General features: G+C 34.3%; 6 protein-coding genes across 11 annotated transcripts; 2 read left to right on the forward strand and 4 right to left on the reverse strand.

The window, feature by feature from the left end:
- Nucleotides 1-126: 126 nt before the first annotated feature.
- On the reverse strand, nucleotides 127-1173 carry LOC108632090 (UPF0587 protein C1orf123 homolog). The gene has a single exon (XM_018036406.2). The coding sequence runs from the start codon at nucleotides 904-906 to the stop codon at nucleotides 421-423; it is 486 nt and encodes a 161-aa protein (XP_017891895.1). The 5' UTR covers nucleotides 907-1173; the 3' UTR covers nucleotides 127-420.
- An 89-nt stretch (nucleotides 1174-1262) lies between these two features.
- On the forward strand, nucleotides 1263-3143 carry Zfrp8 (Zinc finger protein RP-8). Its single transcript, XM_018036400.2, has 4 exons — nucleotides 1263-1908; nucleotides 1978-2392; nucleotides 2465-2567; nucleotides 2636-3143. Exons 1-4 carry the CDS (start codon nucleotides 1545-1547, stop codon nucleotides 2798-2800), a joined length of 1047 nt encoding a protein of 348 aa, XP_017891889.1. The 5' UTR covers nucleotides 1263-1544; the 3' UTR covers nucleotides 2801-3143.
- LOC108632082 (uncharacterized) lies at nucleotides 2562-8095 on the reverse strand. 4 transcript variants are annotated; one of them, XM_018036393.2, is made up of 5 exons: nucleotides 8008-8095; nucleotides 4361-7549; nucleotides 4078-4294; nucleotides 3774-4000; nucleotides 2562-3698 (listed from the first exon to the last, which is right to left on the reverse strand). In XM_018036393.2, the coding sequence occupies exons 2-5, from the start codon at nucleotides 7485-7487 to the stop codon at nucleotides 3319-3321; spliced, it is 3951 nt and encodes a 1316-aa protein (XP_017891882.1). In that variant the 5' UTR covers nucleotides 7488-7549; nucleotides 8008-8095; the 3' UTR covers nucleotides 2562-3318. The 4 variants fall into 4 exon arrangements, with proteins under 4 accessions (XP_017891882.1, XP_026675264.1, XP_026675263.1 ...); XM_026819463.1 differs by lacking the exon at nucleotides 8008-8095 and adding an exon at nucleotides 7720-7999; XM_026819462.1 differs by lacking the exon at nucleotides 8008-8095 and adding an exon at nucleotides 7693-7999.
- Nucleotides 8096-8692: 597 nt separating this feature from the next.
- On the forward strand, nucleotides 8693-11637 carry LOC108632088 (stromal cell-derived factor 2). 2 transcript variants are annotated; one of them, XM_018036402.2, is made up of 5 exons: nucleotides 8693-8828; nucleotides 9183-9346; nucleotides 10626-10821; nucleotides 10905-11129; nucleotides 11201-11637. In XM_018036402.2, exons 2-5 carry the CDS (start codon nucleotides 9190-9192, stop codon nucleotides 11370-11372), a joined length of 750 nt encoding a protein of 249 aa, XP_017891891.1. In that variant the 5' UTR covers nucleotides 8693-8828; nucleotides 9183-9189; the 3' UTR covers nucleotides 11373-11637. The 2 variants fall into 2 exon arrangements, with proteins under 2 accessions (XP_017891891.1, XP_017891892.1); XM_018036403.2 differs by lacking the exons at nucleotides 8693-8828; nucleotides 9183-9346 and adding an exon at nucleotides 10048-10337.
- Nucleotides 11448-13012, reverse strand: LOC108632087 (palmitoyltransferase ZDHHC22-like). Its single transcript, XM_018036401.2, has 2 exons — nucleotides 12718-13012; nucleotides 11448-12529 (listed from the first exon to the last, which is right to left on the reverse strand). The coding sequence occupies exon 2, from the start codon at nucleotides 12493-12495 to the stop codon at nucleotides 11686-11688; it is 810 nt and encodes a 269-aa protein (XP_017891890.1). The 5' UTR covers nucleotides 12496-12529; nucleotides 12718-13012; the 3' UTR covers nucleotides 11448-11685.
- Nucleotides 13013-13214: 202 nt separating this feature from the next.
- Nucleotides 13215-19060, reverse strand: Naprt (nicotinate phosphoribosyltransferase). 2 transcript variants are annotated; one of them, XM_018036396.2, is made up of 11 exons: nucleotides 18745-19060; nucleotides 18239-18409; nucleotides 18041-18167; nucleotides 17611-17822; nucleotides 17133-17251; nucleotides 16868-17061; nucleotides 16109-16294; nucleotides 14909-15134; nucleotides 14518-14838; nucleotides 14325-14453; nucleotides 13215-14245 (listed from the first exon to the last, which is right to left on the reverse strand). In XM_018036396.2, exons 1-11 carry the CDS (start codon nucleotides 18812-18814, stop codon nucleotides 14168-14170), a joined length of 1833 nt encoding a protein of 610 aa, XP_017891885.1. In that variant the 5' UTR covers nucleotides 18815-19060; the 3' UTR covers nucleotides 13215-14167. The 2 variants fall into 2 exon arrangements, with proteins under 2 accessions (XP_017891885.1, XP_017891886.1); XM_018036397.2 differs by lacking the exon at nucleotides 16109-16294.
- Nucleotides 19061-20031: the final 971 nt, after the last annotated feature.

A 20031-nucleotide genomic window follows, 5' to 3' on the forward strand; every position in this document is an offset into this window, starting at 1 on the left:
TGTTTCTTAATCTTCCTCATTATATCTACAAGCGATCATTTCTGTTTGTTTAGTTTAATTGCAATAACGATTAATAATTATAATCTAGCTAATGTTTTCAAGATGGAATTAAGAATCGAATATAAATTATAAAGAGACGAAAATAATGCAACTTTATTTAATTTCCCTGTTTACAGCATTCTGTAAACTATATCGAAGATTAAATGTTTTTAATCGATAAATTCAAATTTCTCTACACACAGTCTATATCAACGAAATAAAAGACAGAATAACAACCCAGAAATGATGAGTACGAAGAAACTGACGAGAGAACAAACGTAGAGACTTTGTAGCTATAATGTCCGAAACATTCAGTCCAAACTCGGTTTGTTTTTTTGGCAGCAGTCGATTTTGACATCTTGAGCACTCACGTGGAACCAGTCACTTAACCCTCTCGAATCTGTGTTTGACATCGGTAATTTCTACAGGTTCTTTGATCTTTTCACAGTAATCGGCCCACGTCCCTTCGCTTAAATCTACGTCCGTGAACTTTGTCCCATTGTCTGCAGTTTTTACGATCCATCCTTCTTTCGCCCAAAAGTCGTTGGGCTCGAGGCCTCGACAATCAAATACTGCTATCGTCTGAAACTTGCCTTCATCGTCCGCTACGTACGGCTTTATCGAATCTTCCAGGATGGTCATGGAATTCTCACGAGCACAAAGTTTGCACTTGTTAACGAAATGATTTACCGCGTTCCCCCTTTGAGCTGGCGTCGACTCATTCAGAGACACATAATTCCACTTTTTCGTCCCTTCGCCGCAGTTGTTGCAAGTGAACGTCAGATACCATCTAAATTCTGGCCCGGACGGTTTAAATTCTTCTACATGTTCCAACGCGGCTGTTATTTGCAATGCTATTTTCACCATATCGGCGAATTTTTCCTCGTCTACCTAATCTCGAATTTCTAGATTGTTTGTCAAGCCAACCGAGGTTATGGCACGCACGATCTTATAGACAACCTTTCTCGATAAAATGAATCATCCAACTAAAAACCACGACTTGAACTTAATCAGTGACAGTGTTCACTGCTCGCGACTGGGATTTCGATTTTCGTTGCAGGAAAATCGATTAAAATGATTTGAAACAGATCTGCAGCTGCACAGACCGAACCGACACCCTTCTACCACTTGCGCCGCTTGCGCCGAGGCCGAGATACATGAAACAAAATGTCTCCATGCATCATGGCTGCAATTGCGGGTTACCTATATAATTGCCGCCCCGTTGGTTGTGTGGGGGTGGAGGTCGTTCAACGGCCTTGACAGAGCGTGGAGGGATTCACTCATTCACGGCAGTGAATTCCTAGTGACGTACTTATTTTCTTGAATATAAGGATACCATTGGGCCCCGAAACAGTGTTCTAAGATTTGCGGAAATTTGATCGCAGGGTCGTCCGTCGAGGAAAATCTTTTATCAGCGTGGGTTCCCAAAAGAAGTACTTAGGTTTTACACGCACGTGCATGCATGTAATCAGTAGCAGATGAGCTAGAATATTTTTATCCAAGAGATGACGGTAGACTTAGGTTTTGTAGAAAAATGCGAGTCGTGGTTATTGGAAAGTAGATTTTTCCCGAGTAAGGTCGGTGGTAAACCGGCGTGGCTTGATTTAAAAAATATTCCTGGAGAGAAAGATGTTCAGTGTGAATATTGTAAAGAACCCTGTATATTTTTATGTCAAATCTATGCTCCGTATGAAGAGAACGATGATGCTTTCCATAGAACGATCTTCATTTTTATATGCAAGAAGAAGGAATGTTCGAAGTTAAATGAAACTGGAAACTTGAAAGTGTTCCGTTCCCAATTACCTAGAATAAATCAATTTTTCCCACCTGAACCACCTGTAGAACAAAGGGACTGGAGAACCGATATCAGTATGTATCTTAAAGAAGCTTTTACAAACTTTTATATCAACATAGGCTATAAAAATTGATCCATTCTAGACGTAGATCAATGGACAAAAACATGTTACGTTTGTGGGATCTTAGCACCTAATCATTGTTCTAAATGTAAAAAGACTAATTATTGTTGTCGTGCTCATCAAGTCTACGACTGGAAGCATGGGCACAAAGGAACCTGTGGATCTAGTAATGAACCAACAAAAACTAATGATTTTTTATTACCAGAATATGAAATAGTAATAGAGAAAGATGACACAAACGATGAAAGTAACAATGATTTATCTAAGGAAGAAGAAGAAATTAAGAAATACGAAGCAATGATCGAGAAAGGTGAAGCAGGAACTCTTCAAAATGAAGATGTGGAAAGTACATTGTTAAATGTAGCTGATCAGCAAGAGGATCAAACATTTTGTGAATTTCGTTTAGTCGTTGATAAATATCCAGACCAAATATTAAGGTTCACATTTACTGCACTAATTTCATTTTTTCTTTATTCTTTTGTAAACATAATAAAACATAAATGTCTCAGGTACGACAGAGGAGGAAGTGTTTTATATATTTCATCAGAAAACAAAGTTGGTGATGTACCAAAATGCTCGGGATGTAATGAAGAAAGGCAGTTTGAATTTCAGGTAAAACATCGCATATATTTGTAGAATGAATTCCAACAAACAATTAATGTAATGGTAACTTATTGTAGATAATGCCTCAGCTGTTAAATTTTCTGAATCTCGAAGTGGCGACCGAATGCGTTGATTGGGGCATTCTGGCGGTGTTCACTTGTAAAAGATCTTGTATACCCAAAAATGGATGTAGCGCAGAATTTGTATGGAAACAAGATATCGTGGAAACAATATCTTCGTGATGATACATGGAAAATTTGCTACACTATCTAACTTACATGGCAATGTAAGAAGGTATACAGATATTTTGTAAATCAATTATTTAAAACAAAATCAGTATCGTAAGAAATAAAAATTCTAAGAAAATTTTATAAATAATAACGAAAAAAGCATACGATATTAAATCCATGTCAAAAATTAAATGCTTATGTAGATACTCCTATCTTAACAAAATGAAAAGTACTCTTACAGATTATAAACGAGTCATTACTTAGACCCTTCGCTGAATAATTAATAGCATAAAGTTTCCACAAAAAAATGATTAAAAATCGTAGTGTCACATATAAAAAGTCATGAAAAAAATAATAGATTCTCTCTCTCTTTCTCCCTCTCCCTGAGAAATATAATATTAACATCACAGAGATTATCAATTCATCTCGTTCTGTTACACTCAATAATAGTTCATCAGTTTTCTATTTCCTTATTAAAAATATGTCGCAATTACTTCGATTAAAGTTGCAGTACGCAGCAGAGTAAAAAATTATTTTGACAACGATTCTAACATAACTGCACTCTTACGGCAATATTGTCTGAAGTAATTTAAAGTAATAGCCGATACACCTTTCGTCATATTCTCGCTCAACTCGAACGGATCTTGTACGCACAATGGAGAATCTATACGAAAATATTTCGGAGTCTTCGACATTCGTAATTGCCAAATATATGATCCCATTTCGTCAGGTAAATCTACTTCTGAAAAGGCTGTTTTGAGTACAGGATGACCCATAAGCGGGCAAACAACGTTACGCCGATAATCAAACTCTGCGTAAAATTGAAAGAAACCCATTAGCAACGTAGAAGTAGATCGCTTAGAATTATCATTATTATTATCTTTTGGTTGTGCAACGTCAACATCCCATCCTAGAAGACGATAAAAATTGTAAATGGTTAAAGAAGTCGACGCATCCATTTTTTACCAATAATTAGAGACTTTACCTGATATAACTGTAGGTTTTTTATTACTACCTTTGGCCTGCTGCTTTCCTTCTTTCAGTAAAGAAGCAACACTTGGCAAGTACGATTCTGTTTGTAGATAGAACATAACGAGCCAAGTTAGACCGTAACTTATTATGCCATACCTTGGAGGTAAATCAAAATAATAAAACCATTTTTTAACAAATAATATTAATTTTCTACAGGGTAGATAGGAATCATTTAGAGCCCTACGAACAGTAATATATTACTTGATTAATTATTTTGACAGTAGAGTAATAGTTAGAAGTAGACCAGAGCACGTTACCTTAGAAGTTTAGTTTTCTCAACACTAAGGCCGTTCACACTAGAAATATCACAGTTTAAACCTGTTTGTTTGTGTACTAACTTTATCAGTGGAATTCTCGTTCTCGTCAGTATTTCCTTTATCCACCATTCTTCTCTGTCTTCCGATAAAACTTGCTTAATCTGTGTCAAATGATCTTTTCTCAAACAGTCAACTATATCTTGATTATACATGTTTCCTGAGAATAGATATAACAGTGGAATGATCAAGACTTCTCAGTTTCGAAAGGCTATCAAATACCTACCACAATCGACATATATATCTACATCGCTATTTGCAGTTGCGAGTCCAGCAACTCTCGAGCCAAACACATATGCTTTGACATTTGGAAAAATAGCTCTTAAGCTATTTTCCAAAGATTCGAGTATTTCATCCTGTACATTGTCGTTTAATGAAACTTGCGTGTATTGAAGTAAGGTATCAGAAATATCGTCAACGTGTTGTAAAATGTTTTCTATACTTTCGGGAAGATCCCCAACCATAAAATCTTGTTTCTTAACTAAATATTTATGTATTTTACCCTTGCAATGTTCTGCATACGAGTTCTTAATAGACAGCCACAACGTTGTACATGGTATGCAGAAATCGAACACCATATCTTTTAAAGATACGTTTTTGTGCATTTCAATAATGTGTTGTAAAAAATCCAGTTTATATTTAAAACTTGTTTTACATAAAGCGCAACCGAATTGTTGAATGCTGTACCACATATCGCATAGAGCTTGTGATACATAAGTAAACAATTCGTTAGTAGCTTTGACAAACTTTTTATGGTTCATCTGGTGATTATTGGTCTTGATATGTTTATCAGTATCGACGACTTGGTGCATGTTGCAAGTGAAACACCTTACTACATTTTCATTTTCTTTCATATATTGCTGCGACAGCTTCTCGGATTCACTATCCTCCATTATTTTATTTACCTGCATTTCATGCTTTTCAAGACACACGTGCTCATACAACGTAGCGATTTCCTTTGACACTGGGTCATTACAGAGCAAGCAGTAGAAATTTTTTGAGAGGACACTATAGGGCACAATGAATCTTAGACTTTTTTGTATACTATTCAATTGCCCTTGAATATTATACATGGCTTCTTCGATTTCTAAATATTTTAATGGGTATGGCCTGTTCAAGTCTTCTGTCAAAGTTGTTGTCCTTACATTCTCTTCCTCTGGTGTTTGCCGTTTCGGTGGAATATTCAAAAACTTTGTTATATGTTGTTTTATATCTTTTGTTATAAGAGACTCAATCGATTTATTTTCATTATTGACAGATATTTTATCAATTTCTTCTGTTATTTCAGTAATATTAGCACCGGATGAATTCTTTTCAGATTTATTTTCACATGCTCGTACATTTTTTTGAGCAGCAGTGGCACTCTCATTTGCATTTAACATTTGTTGGTTTATGTCTTTTGTTATAAGAGATCCAATCGAATTATTCTCATCATTCATAGATATCTTATTAATTTCTTCTGTTATTTTACTAATATCAGCACCGTATGAGTTCTTTTTAGATTTCTTTTTACATGCTTGTGTATTTTTCCAGGCAGCGGTGGCGCTCTCATTTGTATTTAACATTTGTTGGTTTATGTCTTTTGTTATAAGAGAGCCAATCGAATTATTCTCATCATTGATAGATATCTTATCAATTCCTTTTGTTACTTTAGTAACAGCAGCACCGGATGAATTCTTTCTAAATTTCTTTTTACATGCTCGTGTATTATTCTGGGCAGTGGTCGCGTTCTCATTTGTATTTAACATTTGGTTAATGTCTTTTGTTATAAGAGAGCCAACCGAATTATTCTCATCATTGATAGGTGTCTTATCAATTCCTTTTGTTACTTTAGTAACAGCAGCACCGGATGAATTCTTTCTAAATTTCTTTTTACATGCTTGTGTATTATTCTGGGCAGTGGTCGCGTTCTCATTTGTATTTAACATTTGGTTAATGTCTTTTGTTATAAGAGAGCCAACCGAATTATTCTCATCATTGATAGGTGTCTTATCAATTCCTTTTGTTAGTTTAGTAACAGCAGCACCGGATGAATTCATTTTGGATTTCTTCTTACAGCCTTGTGTATTATTCCGGGCAGCCGTATTGCTCTTATTTGCATTTAACGGTTTATTATTCTTTTTTCCGCTAGTATCAACTTCGATAGACACTGTTTCGCCTGAATTAATCATTGTGGGAACTACATCTTGATTTACATCACAACTATTGCCGTTTAAGTTACTGGTCTGATTCATATTTACCTTCATTGTAACATTAGGGCAATCGATAACAAGTTCTTTATTTAAACTTTCTTTAAATTTATTATTTTTCAATTGTTTATGAGACATAGACTTTATATGATCTAAAATATTGGACACTCCCTTTAATCTACGGCATTTGCATAATTTGCATTTAAAATTGCCGCGGTTGGTAATACGAATTTCATTCGCGGCCAATGTTCGTACAAACTCCTCTGAACAATCGTAATAACATTTCTCGGAGCCGCAGAATGTACATTTAAATTTAGATTTACCTCGTTTTCCACTATTTGAAACTGTAGCTATGATCTGTTCTTCAGAGAGTGTTTCAGCTATGCCTATTTCCTTCGTTTCATTAATTCCTTCTTCGTTTGTATCAGGAACTATATTTTCATTCAGCTTCGTACATCGTTCTGGTTCAAACTTAAAGAGTGGCAATGTATCATCGTTAGACGGTGTAACTGTTAACGCCTCTTGACTCTCATGCTCCTTTATATGTTTTAAAGCAAGCTCGAAATCAATCAAGCAGCTACAAAATGGGCATTTTATATCATAAGAATCAAATATAATTATACCATTAGATACAAAAATCTTGAATATCTCGTCTGAATGACTGTGCAGTCTCTTAAAAAGTTCAACATATATACATTTATAAAGTCCTTGGGCGGCTTTTTTATAATTCGGATTTGCATCTAATACTGGTTGTATGTCAATCTCCTCTGTTCTCCTCTTCAGTTCTGTCTTCATGTCACTCATCACCGCGACGTAGTCATCGTTCTTTCGACTCTTTACATTCTCGTTATGAGAGGGACTTTGAATATGCATCAAAATGCTCATTACGTCTAAAATGTTCTCTTGGCAAATAATGCAGAAATAACTGTAGCTCGTAACTATCGTGCCATTGCGCTTTGACAGTTTCAGCATCAACGTCTTCTTTCTGTTAGTCATGGTCTCTAACGAGACATGAAATTTCTCATGGAACTCTCTTCTCCAATGAATATTACCGTTAATGTGATTCCAGGCATCTTTTGAATTGGACATCTTAGTCCTGCATATATAACAAAAATATTGGTCGTTGCAACACGCCACATTGTGCCTCACTAATTCCATATACATTTTCGAGGTGATAAATGTTTACACCCAAGCCTTACAGTGCTTATCTTCCTTTCTGGTCAATTCTGAAACAAAGATGCCTTACTGAATCACCATTTAGCTACAGATCACACATATGTATATAAAATGTAAACAACATGTAAATTTGTTTTTAGAAACACACTAGGACATTAAAAAAAAGGAAAAACAAAATTCTTCTATTGTTTACACTTGTTCTCTGTGTTAATCCCTGTACAATTTTATCGATGATCCATGATATCTGATTAATACCATAATTTTTTATACAATAAAATTAAACTACATCATCTCGCGAAAATCTCTGCAGAAGTGCCAACCATTTTCGACTGATGGAATTCATTTAAATTAATTAAAATCATAATTTATGCATCTTAAACTACTATAAAGGATACGTAAATACATTGTATACGTGTGCTGATACACATTGCTCTATAATTTTATGGTTTAGAATTCTTCGAGCCATTCATTTAATAAAACGTGTATATGTATATATACGATTACGTACCTTATTATTATTCGCCTTCGGAAGCTCAGAAATTGAAAAATCGTCGAAGAGATACTTTGAAAATTGACTGAGAATACTGACTGAACGTTCGTAACTAAACGTGACGATAGCGTTATGGGCAGATAACTGACAATACAATGCTGGGTAATTCTTCGAAGAATTATAAGATTATTCTTTAACAGTCGGGGATGCACCGAACTATTCATTCTATAGTATTTTTTCTTGTAACGATTATCGTGATGACGCAATGCATAAATTTACAAGACGTGCAAAGACACTTCTGTTTTCTATTCACTTATTTATGAACATAAAAGGCACATATTTAAACCGAACCAAAGGGCATTACGGTTAAGAATAATACGATACAGTAGAGGAATTAAATTTTACACCTGCAAATTTATATTTTTTTCTCATGGGATTTATATAGTTGATCTGGCACTTAGCACACCAATCATGTGAATGATCCTTTTCAAATTCTCTTACAATTTAAAGATAACATCAAATCCGCTTTTAGGTACAAACACTAGTGCCTGGAAGAACAGATATAAGAATTTAAAATAAGCTTGTTCATTATATTTTATGCGTAACAGATGTACTCGTATATATGTAAAATGTAAAAATGGAATTTATAGGTTGAACGTACACATTGATTAACGTAGTTCAATTGCACCTCTCTTATAGAGAAGTGTCAGGAATCGCGATTGGTAGGCTAGCGTTATTTTATTACGTGTCATGTACGCAAATCTGCTTTTCGTAGTGGCTTGAGAATCCCAAAACAAGCTTCTATAGTTGTTTAATATCCAGTTATTTTAATTATTAAGGTATTCAAATTTGTACATTTTTATTTATCTTCAATAGTAACGAAAAGTACAGTAGGAAACGCATGTATGTTGATAGTGCTTAAAAGTGTCATAAACATATGCATATGCAAACGTGTTCCTTTTTAATTATTATTTAATAACATGAGAGAAACATTTAAAGGTGTAGTAATGTTAAAAAGAAAGAACGTCATACGTGCTTATTAGCAATTGTTCTGAAGTTTTGGAATAATGATTATGTATATTACATATTTTTATTTTATGTATTTTTACGATGTTTATGGTACGGATTATAGTCTACTACTGTTTCCACATTTTAATCTAATGATATTAAACGTTTTTAACATTTATTTTTAGGAAGAAAATGCGCCAGTTGAAGGGGAAGACGAAAGAAACGAATAAACAGAAGAAAGAAAGGAAAAAGGAGTTCCTGGAGAACAAACAGCGTGTCTTCACGATCGTGTTACCAACGATTGCTGCGATATTTGTTTTAATAGCAGCGTACGTTTACGTTAAAACCCGTCCAAAAGTTGTCGAGTATTAATCGGTGTGTGTTCATCATCGATTATTAAAAAACGTAATGCGCAATGTATTTGAAGAATGCTTGGACAGTTCCTTGATACATTTGTACAATGAAATAAGAATTATTTGAATAAGGGGCAGATCTAAATGCCTGCTTATATGATATTTCATTCCTATCATTCTACTATTATAGATTTTATGCATTGCATAATTGTATAACTTTTACAAAATATTTTTCATGCTAAAAGTTGTGTAATATTGGGATATATATATATGTATATGTACATGTAATAATTAAGAGAGTATAAATAAGAGATTTTTATTACAAAGGAGAGAAGGAAAGAAATATTTAACTGTTACTGGGTAATACGTCTGAGTAAAAATATATAGTTTTTATTCTTTATATATTGAATTACAGTTTACTGCGTTTTTACAAATACAATTTTATAAAAAGATGATCGTTCTCGTTAGAGAATTTTTCCAACAGAGTATGATTCCAAATATGTTGCATTTTCAGTGTGAAACGTACTTTCTCTTATGCTAACTCTAGGAAATGTACCTAGAAAGTTTATCATTTTTCAAAATATTGATATAGTATACATTGTTTTATAAAATGTTTACAAAATAAATATGAATACATGAAATAATTTTAATACTATATGTGTATATTTTTTATTACGTATCTTCCTTTATTACGGCATAAAAAATTATTAAGAATTCATTCTACGATGCTGTATATTTTTCATAAAATTAATCATTTTATTACAACGTGAGATTAAAACGTTGAGAACCACTGTGGGGTGTCCACAAACTCCAATAGAAAGCTAACACGCACGTAGATGTTTACAGTTCACACGTGTATTAGACATTCGGTTTCGGTTCCTTCGTAAATTAAGTATATTATTATTGTTTTAAAAATGAAAGATAATCTCGTTTATTTCTCGTTCATATCGTTCGTGATAATCACGTTTTGCACAAATGCTGCGAAAGGTATAAGAATCCTATCTATTACACAAAACGTCAAATATATTTTGAAACAGAGCCCATTCATTTTAAAACTGCTCTTAGTTGTATCGTATTTCGTACCTGAAAAATCCTCATTTCTGTGAATAATAAAATAGTTCTTATTAATGATGATTTAGCTAACCTACTTCGTTAAAAGATTTGTTGAATACCTACTACAAGTTCTAATTTAATTCAATCTATATTGTGAAATATAATTGTATTTAAATTTAAAAAGTAATTACTGTTGAAATGTTTATGAATATATATTTACAGCCAAAGAGATACAATACGTGACATGTGGTTCTACATTGAAATTAATGAACGTAGAATACAAAGTGAGATTACATTCTCATGACATAAAGTACGGTAGTGGCAGTGGCCAGCAAGCAGTAACAGGTACTTCGTCAAAGGAAGATGGAAATTCTTATTGGCTTATAAAAGCAGGAACCAAAAAACAATGCACAAGAGGGTATGCAGCTTGTGATCGAGGAGAATACTGTTTTTATAATGACTGTTCATGACAATAATTATGTTTCTAATCACTCTCAATAGTGAACTGGTTAAGTGTGGGGATATTATAAGATTAGAGCATATAGCAACAAAGAAAAATCTTCACTCTCATCTCGTCAGTTCACCGCTCAGTGGAAAGCAAGAGATATCTGCGTATGGTGATAGTCAAGGTGAAGGTGATACTGGAGACAATTGGCTCTTAGAGTGTAATACTGAATTTTGGAACAGAAACGAACCAGTCATATTGAAGCACGTAGATACACACACGTGAGTTCCATATCATTTCTATCTAGTATGTAAAATGAAGACACTGTATATTAGTTGATTTTGTTCGATAGATATTTAGGAGTAAGTGGGCGAGTCTATGGGAATCCAATTCCTGGTCAGGCCGAGGTAATAGGTGAATATTCTTCTGACTCTTTACCTCATGTTCAGTGGGTGACGGCTGAGGGGGTATTCATTCATCCCAACGATTTTAAAGCTCTACATCATGCTCACACAGAATTATAGAACTTTTATGAATATAGGTATAACATTTCTATGATAATTCAAAGTAATTGGAAATGTAATGAAAGCTAATTCCAATTGTTTTCATTACAATCTTTATTATTACACATGTAATATAGAAATATGAGAACGGTCTTTTCGTGAACACGAAGACTGTAGTATGATTTGTGAAAATGTGTTTTAAATACATAATATTTATTATAATACAATATAATTTATAATAAACAAAGAACGCGTACTTCATGTGTCCGATCAAGTATAAAACGTATAATTGTACATATCTCAATTACTTCGTCATTAAGTTTCTCAAGCCCTTCTATACTTGCTTCAACTCATATTTCCCATTAAGGTCTCTAGTTCCTATAAGACCATTGTACGGAAAGATAATGTTTGAAAGACCGTAACTTCCAAAGATCTCTCTCAAACTCTGCCTTCCCGATATATTTGCATAACGTTGTTTCCCCGTCATGCAGCTGTGCAATTTCCAAGTTGCGTACACCAAGGATATAAATAAAATCGAAACTAAGACATCGAACATCGTTACTAGTATTATATAAGTGTTCTCTTTAGAATCTCTTAGTAATCGAATAAGCGCGATGGGGAAGCAAAAGTTTAAAAATATATTGTAGGAGTCCGTGTCTGTTCTTATTACACGATTAATATTTTCGTATAAATACGGTCCAAGAATGCATAATGAATGTATGCATGTAAATGCCGTATAGAGACAGAACAAAATGAAGTTACCTACATTTTGCCTTAATATACAAGCACCTAGGACGAAGCAATGCTGATCGCGAAAGTGATAACACTTTTTGCAAAAGATGCAATGCTGCGTTGGTTTGCACGTATAATTAGCGCATTTTTCACAGTACCAATATTTGTATTCAACATTGTTTACTCTTTTATCTGTTAATAATTTCTTCCCTATTGCTCTAACATCCATAGTCGTTGCATTACGGCTTATCGTGTATATCGAATACCAATTTAAGTATACTTGTATAGAGAAGAATACAAGAAGCGGAGTAACTTTTTCGTTGATGTATATCGTCGCAATTATAACAATTATACTGAATAATAACGCAATCAATGGACAAAGATTGACAATAATTTGAGGGAGAGCTTTCATATTTTCTAGCTTCGATATCTTATACAATTTATTCCTGCAAAAGGAGAAACGTCATGTATCAGCTTTTTCCTGCTCGTTCCTTAATTCTTCCGAAAATTAACAAAAATGTTTAAGGGGTTATTATTAGAATTTTAAATCCCATTTTTTAACAACGTATTGCTCATTTGTTTATCTGTCAGTAAATGGCTAAAGGTTAACAAACGTTACGTTATATCCACTGACCTTGACCGCAACTTCTTCGAGTTAATCACAAGCGTTCCGCCAAAAGTAATCGTTCCTCTTTTATGAAACAGCTCTCGGTACTTGGTACGTAATGTTTACTGTCATCAATCTTCACTTCGTTTAGTTCTCTCGATATATTTACACGCTTCCGATAACCATTCCTCGATTTGTCAAACATTTTTAAGCAGTGTATAACAACAAACATGATACCTGCGAGAGCTGCAAGGTCTCTGACGTAAAAATAATTCGAACACTAATAATTTTCAACGAATCTCTTATACGCGATTTAAATACGAAATATTTTACCTATATGCGCAATATTAGGTCTCGAGTCAGGTTAAACTTCTCGGTGTTAGACTGTATAATTTTTAATTGCAAATTACTGTCAACGTACTACGTTAGAAAGCTATTAAAATAAATCGTGACTTTGCTAAAACATTGTTACACATTATTACATTCTAGGATGTTAAAGAATGTGAAGGAAATAAGGTAACATGTTTGTAAAACCAACTATTTTTATTGATACATTTTGCATACAGTAGGTGTAATGTAAAAACAGCGGGTTTAATAATGTGAGATAATAAAATTTTTACTATTTCACTTCAATTATTTTATCTTATGAAAATATTCTCATGTATAACGACACGTACTATAAAAATGAGATTAGTTTGTAACGAACAGAATGGGCAACATTGGTAATAAATGTTTAATGAGTTCGTTGAAACATATCTCGCATACTGATAAACTTTCTCTTCATTTCTATACATATTTATACATCTTAATTCTGTTGTATTACTTTTCATTATGCTCAAAATTTGTACATGTTTTCTCAAGGAAATATCGAATTTAGAACGTTTATTTCATTGCTTACGTTTGTTAAACACGTTAAACCTATTTTGTATACTTTACAAAATTAACTATCTTTTATTTTCGTTTCATTTCATTAAAAAGGAAAATAAACTTGACTGAAATATCTAAAAAAAAAAACTATCACCAAATGATCTCACAATCATTACGTTAAAAGGAATTTCAGAAACATCGTCAATTATTTATACTTAATTTACATCCCCGGTTTCGTAACTTTTCATTATATACACACGTTCAATCTTTCCTGTATACATGCAAAACCACAAGTATATTTCTCTAAATTGTGCAATCTTAATTCGTGTGTACTTGTTTTGTACCTTTTCAGAAATCAATATTCACTACTTACAATACTTACGGCAGACACTATTACACCTCTTACGATATAATTTAAAGGTTCCTCTCTTAAAGATTACTGTATTTATAAAACTATATAAACATATTAAATTGTGACCTTCTATAAGTTATGAAAATACGCTACTCCACATAAATTATGCTTATATTGTAAAAAATAAACTTTCAGAATCTTGAACTCAGCGTAATGATAGGCCGTTCAAATAATGTTCTCCATTATAATCATACAGCTTCACGAGAGTTCACCGATCGGTGCATTTTGTAACCAGAGGTCGTGTATAAAATTATACAAGTCGTCGCTGACGGAGACCTGTGCAAAAACCATTCGAATTTCTAAATTACCACAGAAAGGCACTTCACAAATTAGAAATACAATCACTGAAACTCACTTTATACGGTGTAGGATTCAAATTTCTCCTATGGTCGTTCCTAAGTGTCTTCAATGACTCCTGCACTCTGTTTCGTATTTCTTGTAGCGTGGGTAAAGGCTGGCACACTTTACCATTTTGCCAGTACAGCTGCAAAGAAATACAATTAATTTCGTCTTCGAATCGTACATGCGAATATTCCTAGTTAATTTACCTTATGCAATGGTTCCACCCGCGACGGTGTAACATAAGCCCTTTTCGATTCTTCGAAAGGATGCCTGCAGAGAACTTTCTCCTTCATTCGTGGAACTTCTTCCGACGATCTCTGCAAGAGATCAACCAACGCGTATCCATCGGCCCCGTATAATCTGAATGCATTTTTCTTGCCCGGTATCGTCACTTTACCAACTTCCTGGCTGAGCTTGATTCTAGGCTGGCCATTGATCTCGACCATTTTATAAACGCAGCCTAACGCCGGCTGCCTTTGACAAGTCACCAAATGCGTCCCGATTCCGAAACAATCAATTTTATGGCTCTAGAAAAACAATTCCCGTTATAAATTTCTACAGAATCTCGTCGTTGGGTCAAGTCGTAGATTTAGCTACCTGTTCATTTAAACTGAGAATAGTCTCCTCGTTAATATCGTTCGAAGCGCAAATCGTCAATTTCGCAAACCAGGGTATGTTGTATTTCTCAGCGATCCTTTCGAAAATGTCCCTCGCCGTGTTACTCAAATACGCCAGATCACCGCTATCGATTCTTATACCAATCGCTTTGTAGCCCAGGTCGTTCAGAGCCAATGCTACTGCGCAAAAGTTTAGAAGACCACTCCTGAGTGAAAAATTTCAAAGTGTGTAAATTATGTACAGCCGGATAAAATGTATTATAGACGTACACACATGCATCTACAGAATTCTGATGTACGATAATTATTCTACGTCCATTAAACGAAAATATACACCAGCGATTAACGTTAATATCTGATTCATGCATCACTATTAGTCAAACGAAAATACATGGCTAACTGCTAGCTTCTTATCTAAATTACATGAGATATTTGGGATAGTGATAGACGTGTAAATGACTGTAACTTGAAAGTACATAAATTATGATAAAAAATAAATGAAACATTGTGTTCGTATTGTTAATTACATAGTTAGTGATGTTAGTTGACGTCAGTATAAGAATTGCTACCTGGTTTTATCTACATCTTTTCCTATTCTCTATTAAACTTGTTTGTTCTCAAGGTCTTTGATAAGCTTAAATTCTTAAAGCTATACGCCCGCGTTGTTACTACAATATTATGTACATTACTAGTTATTTTGGTTTTTGTTACATGGCTGAATTGGGAAGGGTGCTATATAAGGTAATAGTATAATCAAGGTTCATCATATTTCTCTGACAATGACTTACAATTCCTCCGCATCCTTTATCATTTGTTTACGTTAAAGAAATTAAACAACGAATACAAGTTTGCCCGCTTTACAGAATAATATTTCTTCGCTAGAAGTTGATTGAACGAAATAGAAAAGTATTTATACGCAGCTGGCTTTTCAATTAACATAAATGACAGGGTTGTCGACCAATCGTTAATACAGATAATTGAATTAAAAAACTAGACGTGAAACAAGGATACTATGATAATAATAATAATAATAATAATAATAATAATAATAATAATAATAATAATAACAACGTGCATTTAGTATTCGTGAGAATAACCGATTGTGATTGACCGAACGTTTGATAAATGAAAGGAAGAGATGATTTATCCCGCAAAGCAGACAAAGAGGATAATGTCGTACCTCACATAGAGCTCACCCAATTCGCCTGGTTTTAAAAAGCCATTCTTGTGATGTGAAGTCGATTCTGATATAATCGGATTGTTTTTGACACCATTTTGGGCATGTGTATTGGACCCATTTGTTAGACGCTTATTCTTTACATTTAGGCTGGCTATACATGTCTGTCTCTTGTCCGAGGTTTCGATACTATAAACACACTCCTGTTAGGCTACAGTATGTATACGCTTTACCGTGCCTGCTTCTTCAACTTGTAATTAGATTTGCTGATGCACATATCAAACTCAATTAGACATATCTTTAAAGGTAAACATAAGAATATCGACAAAATATCTCCACTATTTTTCTAGTCTATTTATAGCATCTTACATTTCAATAAAGTATATTTTCTCTGAGTTTTTCAACTAATCGTTATCAATTGATTGTGAGTCATGAACTTTTAATTTTGCAAGTATTTTCATGCATCTATCATTTTCTATTCATACACACACACACACACACGCACGTTAGAAAAATGAAAATCGAGGAAAGAATTATTAAATAAATTCTACATACTACAAGCAATAATAGATTCTACGAATTAATCTTGGATAAAAAATATTTCAATTAATATAGGAACGTGGTGACACATTTAAGTAAAATTCTGAATGTCTACACACTACCTCTAATATTAAGAAGATACGTATGCAATTAAAATGAGTATTGAATGCAAGAGAGATCGAAGAAACGTGAAGGTAGAATGAAACGGGAGAAATGTCATACCTCTTTACGTCGTACGTGTCTACGAGAGCGACGAATCTTTGTGGGAAAGCAATGGCGTAACTAATTAAAGCAGCTAATTCTCCGCTGGAAGCCTCGGAGACGAGCGTCCCTACGTCAGCTGCGATAGCGTCCCGATGTTTATAAGCCAGATTTAAAATGTCATAAACCTCACCCGTTTCTTTATGCGCCAATGTCTGTGGAAACAGTTTTAAACTTTAATTAACACAGAACATAATTTCTTTTTGAGCTTGAAGCATTCGGTTACCCTTTGTTTTAAATCGTTCATGTCAGTGAAAGACGTGATATACGAATGTGCGTGCGTGCCGCTTACTGGAATATTATAAAGTTTCCCTGCTAAGACGTTACTTGTACCATCGAAACCACCTGGAAAATATTTGATAAAGAGCAATGATTAGAATATGAAATAATTTGTTCCTTAAGATATGAAATAAAGAGAATGTCGAAGTATCACCCTATATAAATATATCTACGAATATGACACCATGTATAAATATATCTGACCTAGCTCATATCAGTATTCATCACCAGGGTGGTACGAAGTGTTACAAATCTGTACTACTTCTTATTGATTTTGAGACAAGTCAGTAAAGGATACAAATGGAAGAAAAAGAACCAGTAGAGGCTTTATACGTAGATATGAGCAATGATCGATATAGCATGATAAATTGATTTGAGAGTAATTGTGAACAGTTAATTGAAACAAAAGTAAAATAAATATTTACCGATATAGCTATACTTAGAGGCACTTAAACCACCGTCAGGACCCTGAGCTCTCCGCAGGCCGAACTCAAGTAGCGTTATATTTTTTCCAGCAACCATACGATATCTGGCTGCATTTGTTGCCATTAAACTTGCATAGTTAACTAACGTCAACAGTGTTGTTTCCAACAGTTGTACCATTATTAATGGACCTTCTACTCTTAGTAATGGTATTCTGCGTAACATATCAATTTGTATTGAGGTTTTAGCTTACTAACATTTCACGTTTCGTCGAATATGTAATGTCGATTGATAAGCGTTTGGGAGATTAATTCTAACTGCTGACTGCTGTCTTAAGAGCAAGGGAAAGTTTCCTAAACGATGGTAACGATGATGTTGATTAACACAACTGGATTATATAGCGTGATGAGTGCAATGATGATTTCCACTGACCTTGGGAAACATACTGAGCCTTCGTCCATAGCACATATGGACACGTCCTTTGGATTCAGGTCTTTTAAATAATCAAAAAACCTTTGATCGACCATCGATGGCATAGTAGATTTCAAGTATTTAATGTCTACAAAAATATACATTGTAGTTTGTAAATCTCAGAGAGGGAGGATCTCTATAATACAAATATGTACATACCACTGGAGGAATAACGAAATTTTTCTAAAAACCTGATACACTCTTCTAGCCCAGCGAAAATTGTGAATTCTCCTTGAAACGGATTCTTACGAAAATATAAATCAAACACAGCATGATCATTCATCTTTCCACTTTTCCAATAAGCGTATGCCATTGTGATTTGATACAAATCTAGAATGAAATCAATTGGATTATTCGGCTTAGAGCATTTATTCCATTATGTGTACGAGCGAATACATTTAAAAATACATCAATGAACGTAAACACGATATAAAGAAACAGGCGAAACATTGTCTACATTTATTTATTCAGGAGAGTACATGATCGAAATCATCGTTGGGAATTCAAAGTGCAGTATATTTAGAAGACAACACGTGTTACATCATTACTTAATATATCTAACGAGAGAACGGCAAGATGAAAGTGGTAGTTCGAGGTTACATTTTTTAAAACATGCTTTTCGCTACTGGTGGCATAATCGTAAACACATTGCAGAATGCGAGTACCTGTCAACAGCGGTTGAACAACGCAATTTTGACGCATATGACACGACGATTTACTTTCATTATCTGACATTTTCCCGTGCGATCTTAGCGTGGAACTTAGGACGGCTAAGATAGAAGAGAAAAAAAAAATTGCGCGGTATCTTTTCACCAGGCCAACGACGAGCGTGCGATATCAGTTGCTGAACGACAATCGGCCAAGCTCCGTTACCGACAAACTAGCATGCTTCGACAGTGAACATCGTATTATACGACTCCGTTCCGTACACTCTTAGAATCGATAGGAACGTTTGAAGGACGTTACGAACGACGCGACTTGTTATTCCGCCATTCCCACCAATAGTACGGACGTATACAGATCTCTTTTTAAAAAATTACTAGGTATTGCGGTGTATCATTTAGATCGAGCACGTGAACGCGCTGGTAGCGAATTATGAATCATTTTTTCATCGCGTCATGATGCAGTTCTTCCCCTCGTTTCATTTTCCTCGATCCCTCCCCTTCTCCGGATGAAGCATGTGAAGCATGGCCATAAGTAGTAATCAGCATGTATAGAAATTGAGAGGGACAGAATTCGCGAAGGTATATATTATTTTTATCAATGACTCAGTATACTTAAGTATAACCTACGCGATAAGATTAAATGAAAATGTCATCGATTATTGTTCAGTTAAATCGAATTTCATCTTTGAATTTATTACATAGTCTACATCAATCACTATACTATATCAAAATCGGTGAAGAGATATCACTGTCGTCTCATGATTCAGCTTAATGCCAAATTAATGTCTAAAATCTTTTTTTAATTCACAACTGTTATGCACGTGACTACGTGCTTCTGCCTCGAATTGGTTAAAAGGTGAATTGCGGGTCAATATATTAATGATTCTTTCTTATTAATGAAACTCTGAATCGTTTATCATTTTATCTTTTTATTACGAATTTATATAATAAATTAAGTTACTCCGGGTCAGATAAGATTATGAATAAAAATACACATCTCTTAAGATATAAGTCGACGTGCATATCTGGTAAACTTCCATCATGTTTCTACCGCCTTTTCGCTATAAAGATAGAACCGGAACGGTTAACGGTGTCGTGCCACGAAAAGTACAATTATAGCACGGAACCTGGGTCATCCTTCGATTAAACACGAGCATATCGTTAGGGGCAACTGCGTACAACATATACGCCCCTAAAACCGTCCGACCTTGCGGTAATGATACAGCATTGCAGCAGTTGTTTCACTACTTCTGAAAACTTCTTTTTCGACATAGAAAATTAACGTCA

Source organism: Ceratina calcarata, unplaced genomic scaffold (assembly GCF_001652005.2).
Source record: "Ceratina calcarata isolate Rehan_Ccalc_2016 unplaced genomic scaffold, ASM165200v1 scaffold151.2, whole genome shotgun sequence".
NCBI classification, from domain to species: Eukaryota; Metazoa; Arthropoda; class Insecta; order Hymenoptera; family Apidae; genus Ceratina; species Ceratina calcarata.

What these genes read in the sequence shown, in the direction of transcription:
- LOC108632090 (XM_018036406.2), bottom strand. Translation starts at nt 906, where the DNA reads ATGGTGAAAATAGCATTGCAAATAACAGCCGCGTTGGAACATGTAGAA.
- Zfrp8 (XM_018036400.2), top strand. Translation starts at nt 1,545, where the DNA reads ATGACGGTAGACTTAGGTTTTGTAGAAAAATGCGAGTCGTGGTTATTG. An exon ending in GGACTGGAGAACCGATATCA is followed by an intron (nt 1,909 to 1,977) that starts GTATGTATCTTA and finishes GATCCATTCTAG; the next exon opens with ACGTAGATCAATGGACAAAA. An exon ending in TATCCAGACCAAATATTAAG is followed by an intron (nt 2,393 to 2,464) that starts GTTCACATTTAC and finishes TAAATGTCTCAG; the next exon opens with GTACGACAGAGGAGGAAGTG.
- LOC108632082 (XM_018036393.2), bottom strand. Translation starts at nt 7,487, where the DNA reads ATGTATATGGAATTAGTGAGGCACAATGTGGCGTGTTGCAACGACCAA. An exon ending in AGATATATATGTCGATTGTG is followed by an intron (nt 4,295 to 4,360) that starts GTAGGTATTTGA and finishes ATCTATTCTCAG; the next exon opens with GAAACATGTATAATCAAGAT. An exon ending in AAAACCTACAGTTATATCAG is followed by an intron (nt 3,699 to 3,773) that starts GTAAAGTCTCTA and finishes ATCGTCTTCTAG; the next exon opens with GATGGGATGTTGACGTTGCA.
- LOC108632088 (XM_018036402.2), top strand. Translation starts at nt 9,190, where the DNA reads ATGCGCCAGTTGAAGGGGAAGACGAAAGAAACGAATAAACAGAAGAAA. An exon ending in GTACGTTTACGTTAAAACCC is followed by an intron (nt 9,347 to 10,625) that starts GTCCAAAAGTTG and finishes ATATATTTACAG; the next exon opens with CCAAAGAGATACAATACGTG. An exon ending in AAAAAACAATGCACAAGAGG is followed by an intron (nt 10,822 to 10,904) that starts GTATGCAGCTTG and finishes CACTCTCAATAG; the next exon opens with TGAACTGGTTAAGTGTGGGG.
- LOC108632087 (XM_018036401.2), bottom strand. Translation starts at nt 12,495, where the DNA reads ATGAAAGCTCTCCCTCAAATTATTGTCAATCTTTGTCCATTGATTGCG.
- Naprt (XM_018036396.2), bottom strand. Translation starts at nt 18,814, where the DNA reads ATGTCAGATAATGAAAGTAAATCGTCGTGTCATATGCGTCAAAATTGC. An exon ending in ATTTCGTTATTCCTCCAGTG is followed by an intron (nt 18,168 to 18,238) that starts GTATGTACATAT and finishes ATATTTTTGTAG; the next exon opens with ACATTAAATACTTGAAATCT. An exon ending in GACACGTACGACGTAAAGAG is followed by an intron (nt 16,295 to 16,867) that starts GTATGACATTTC and finishes GTGTGTTTATAG; the next exon opens with TATCGAAACCTCGGACAAGA.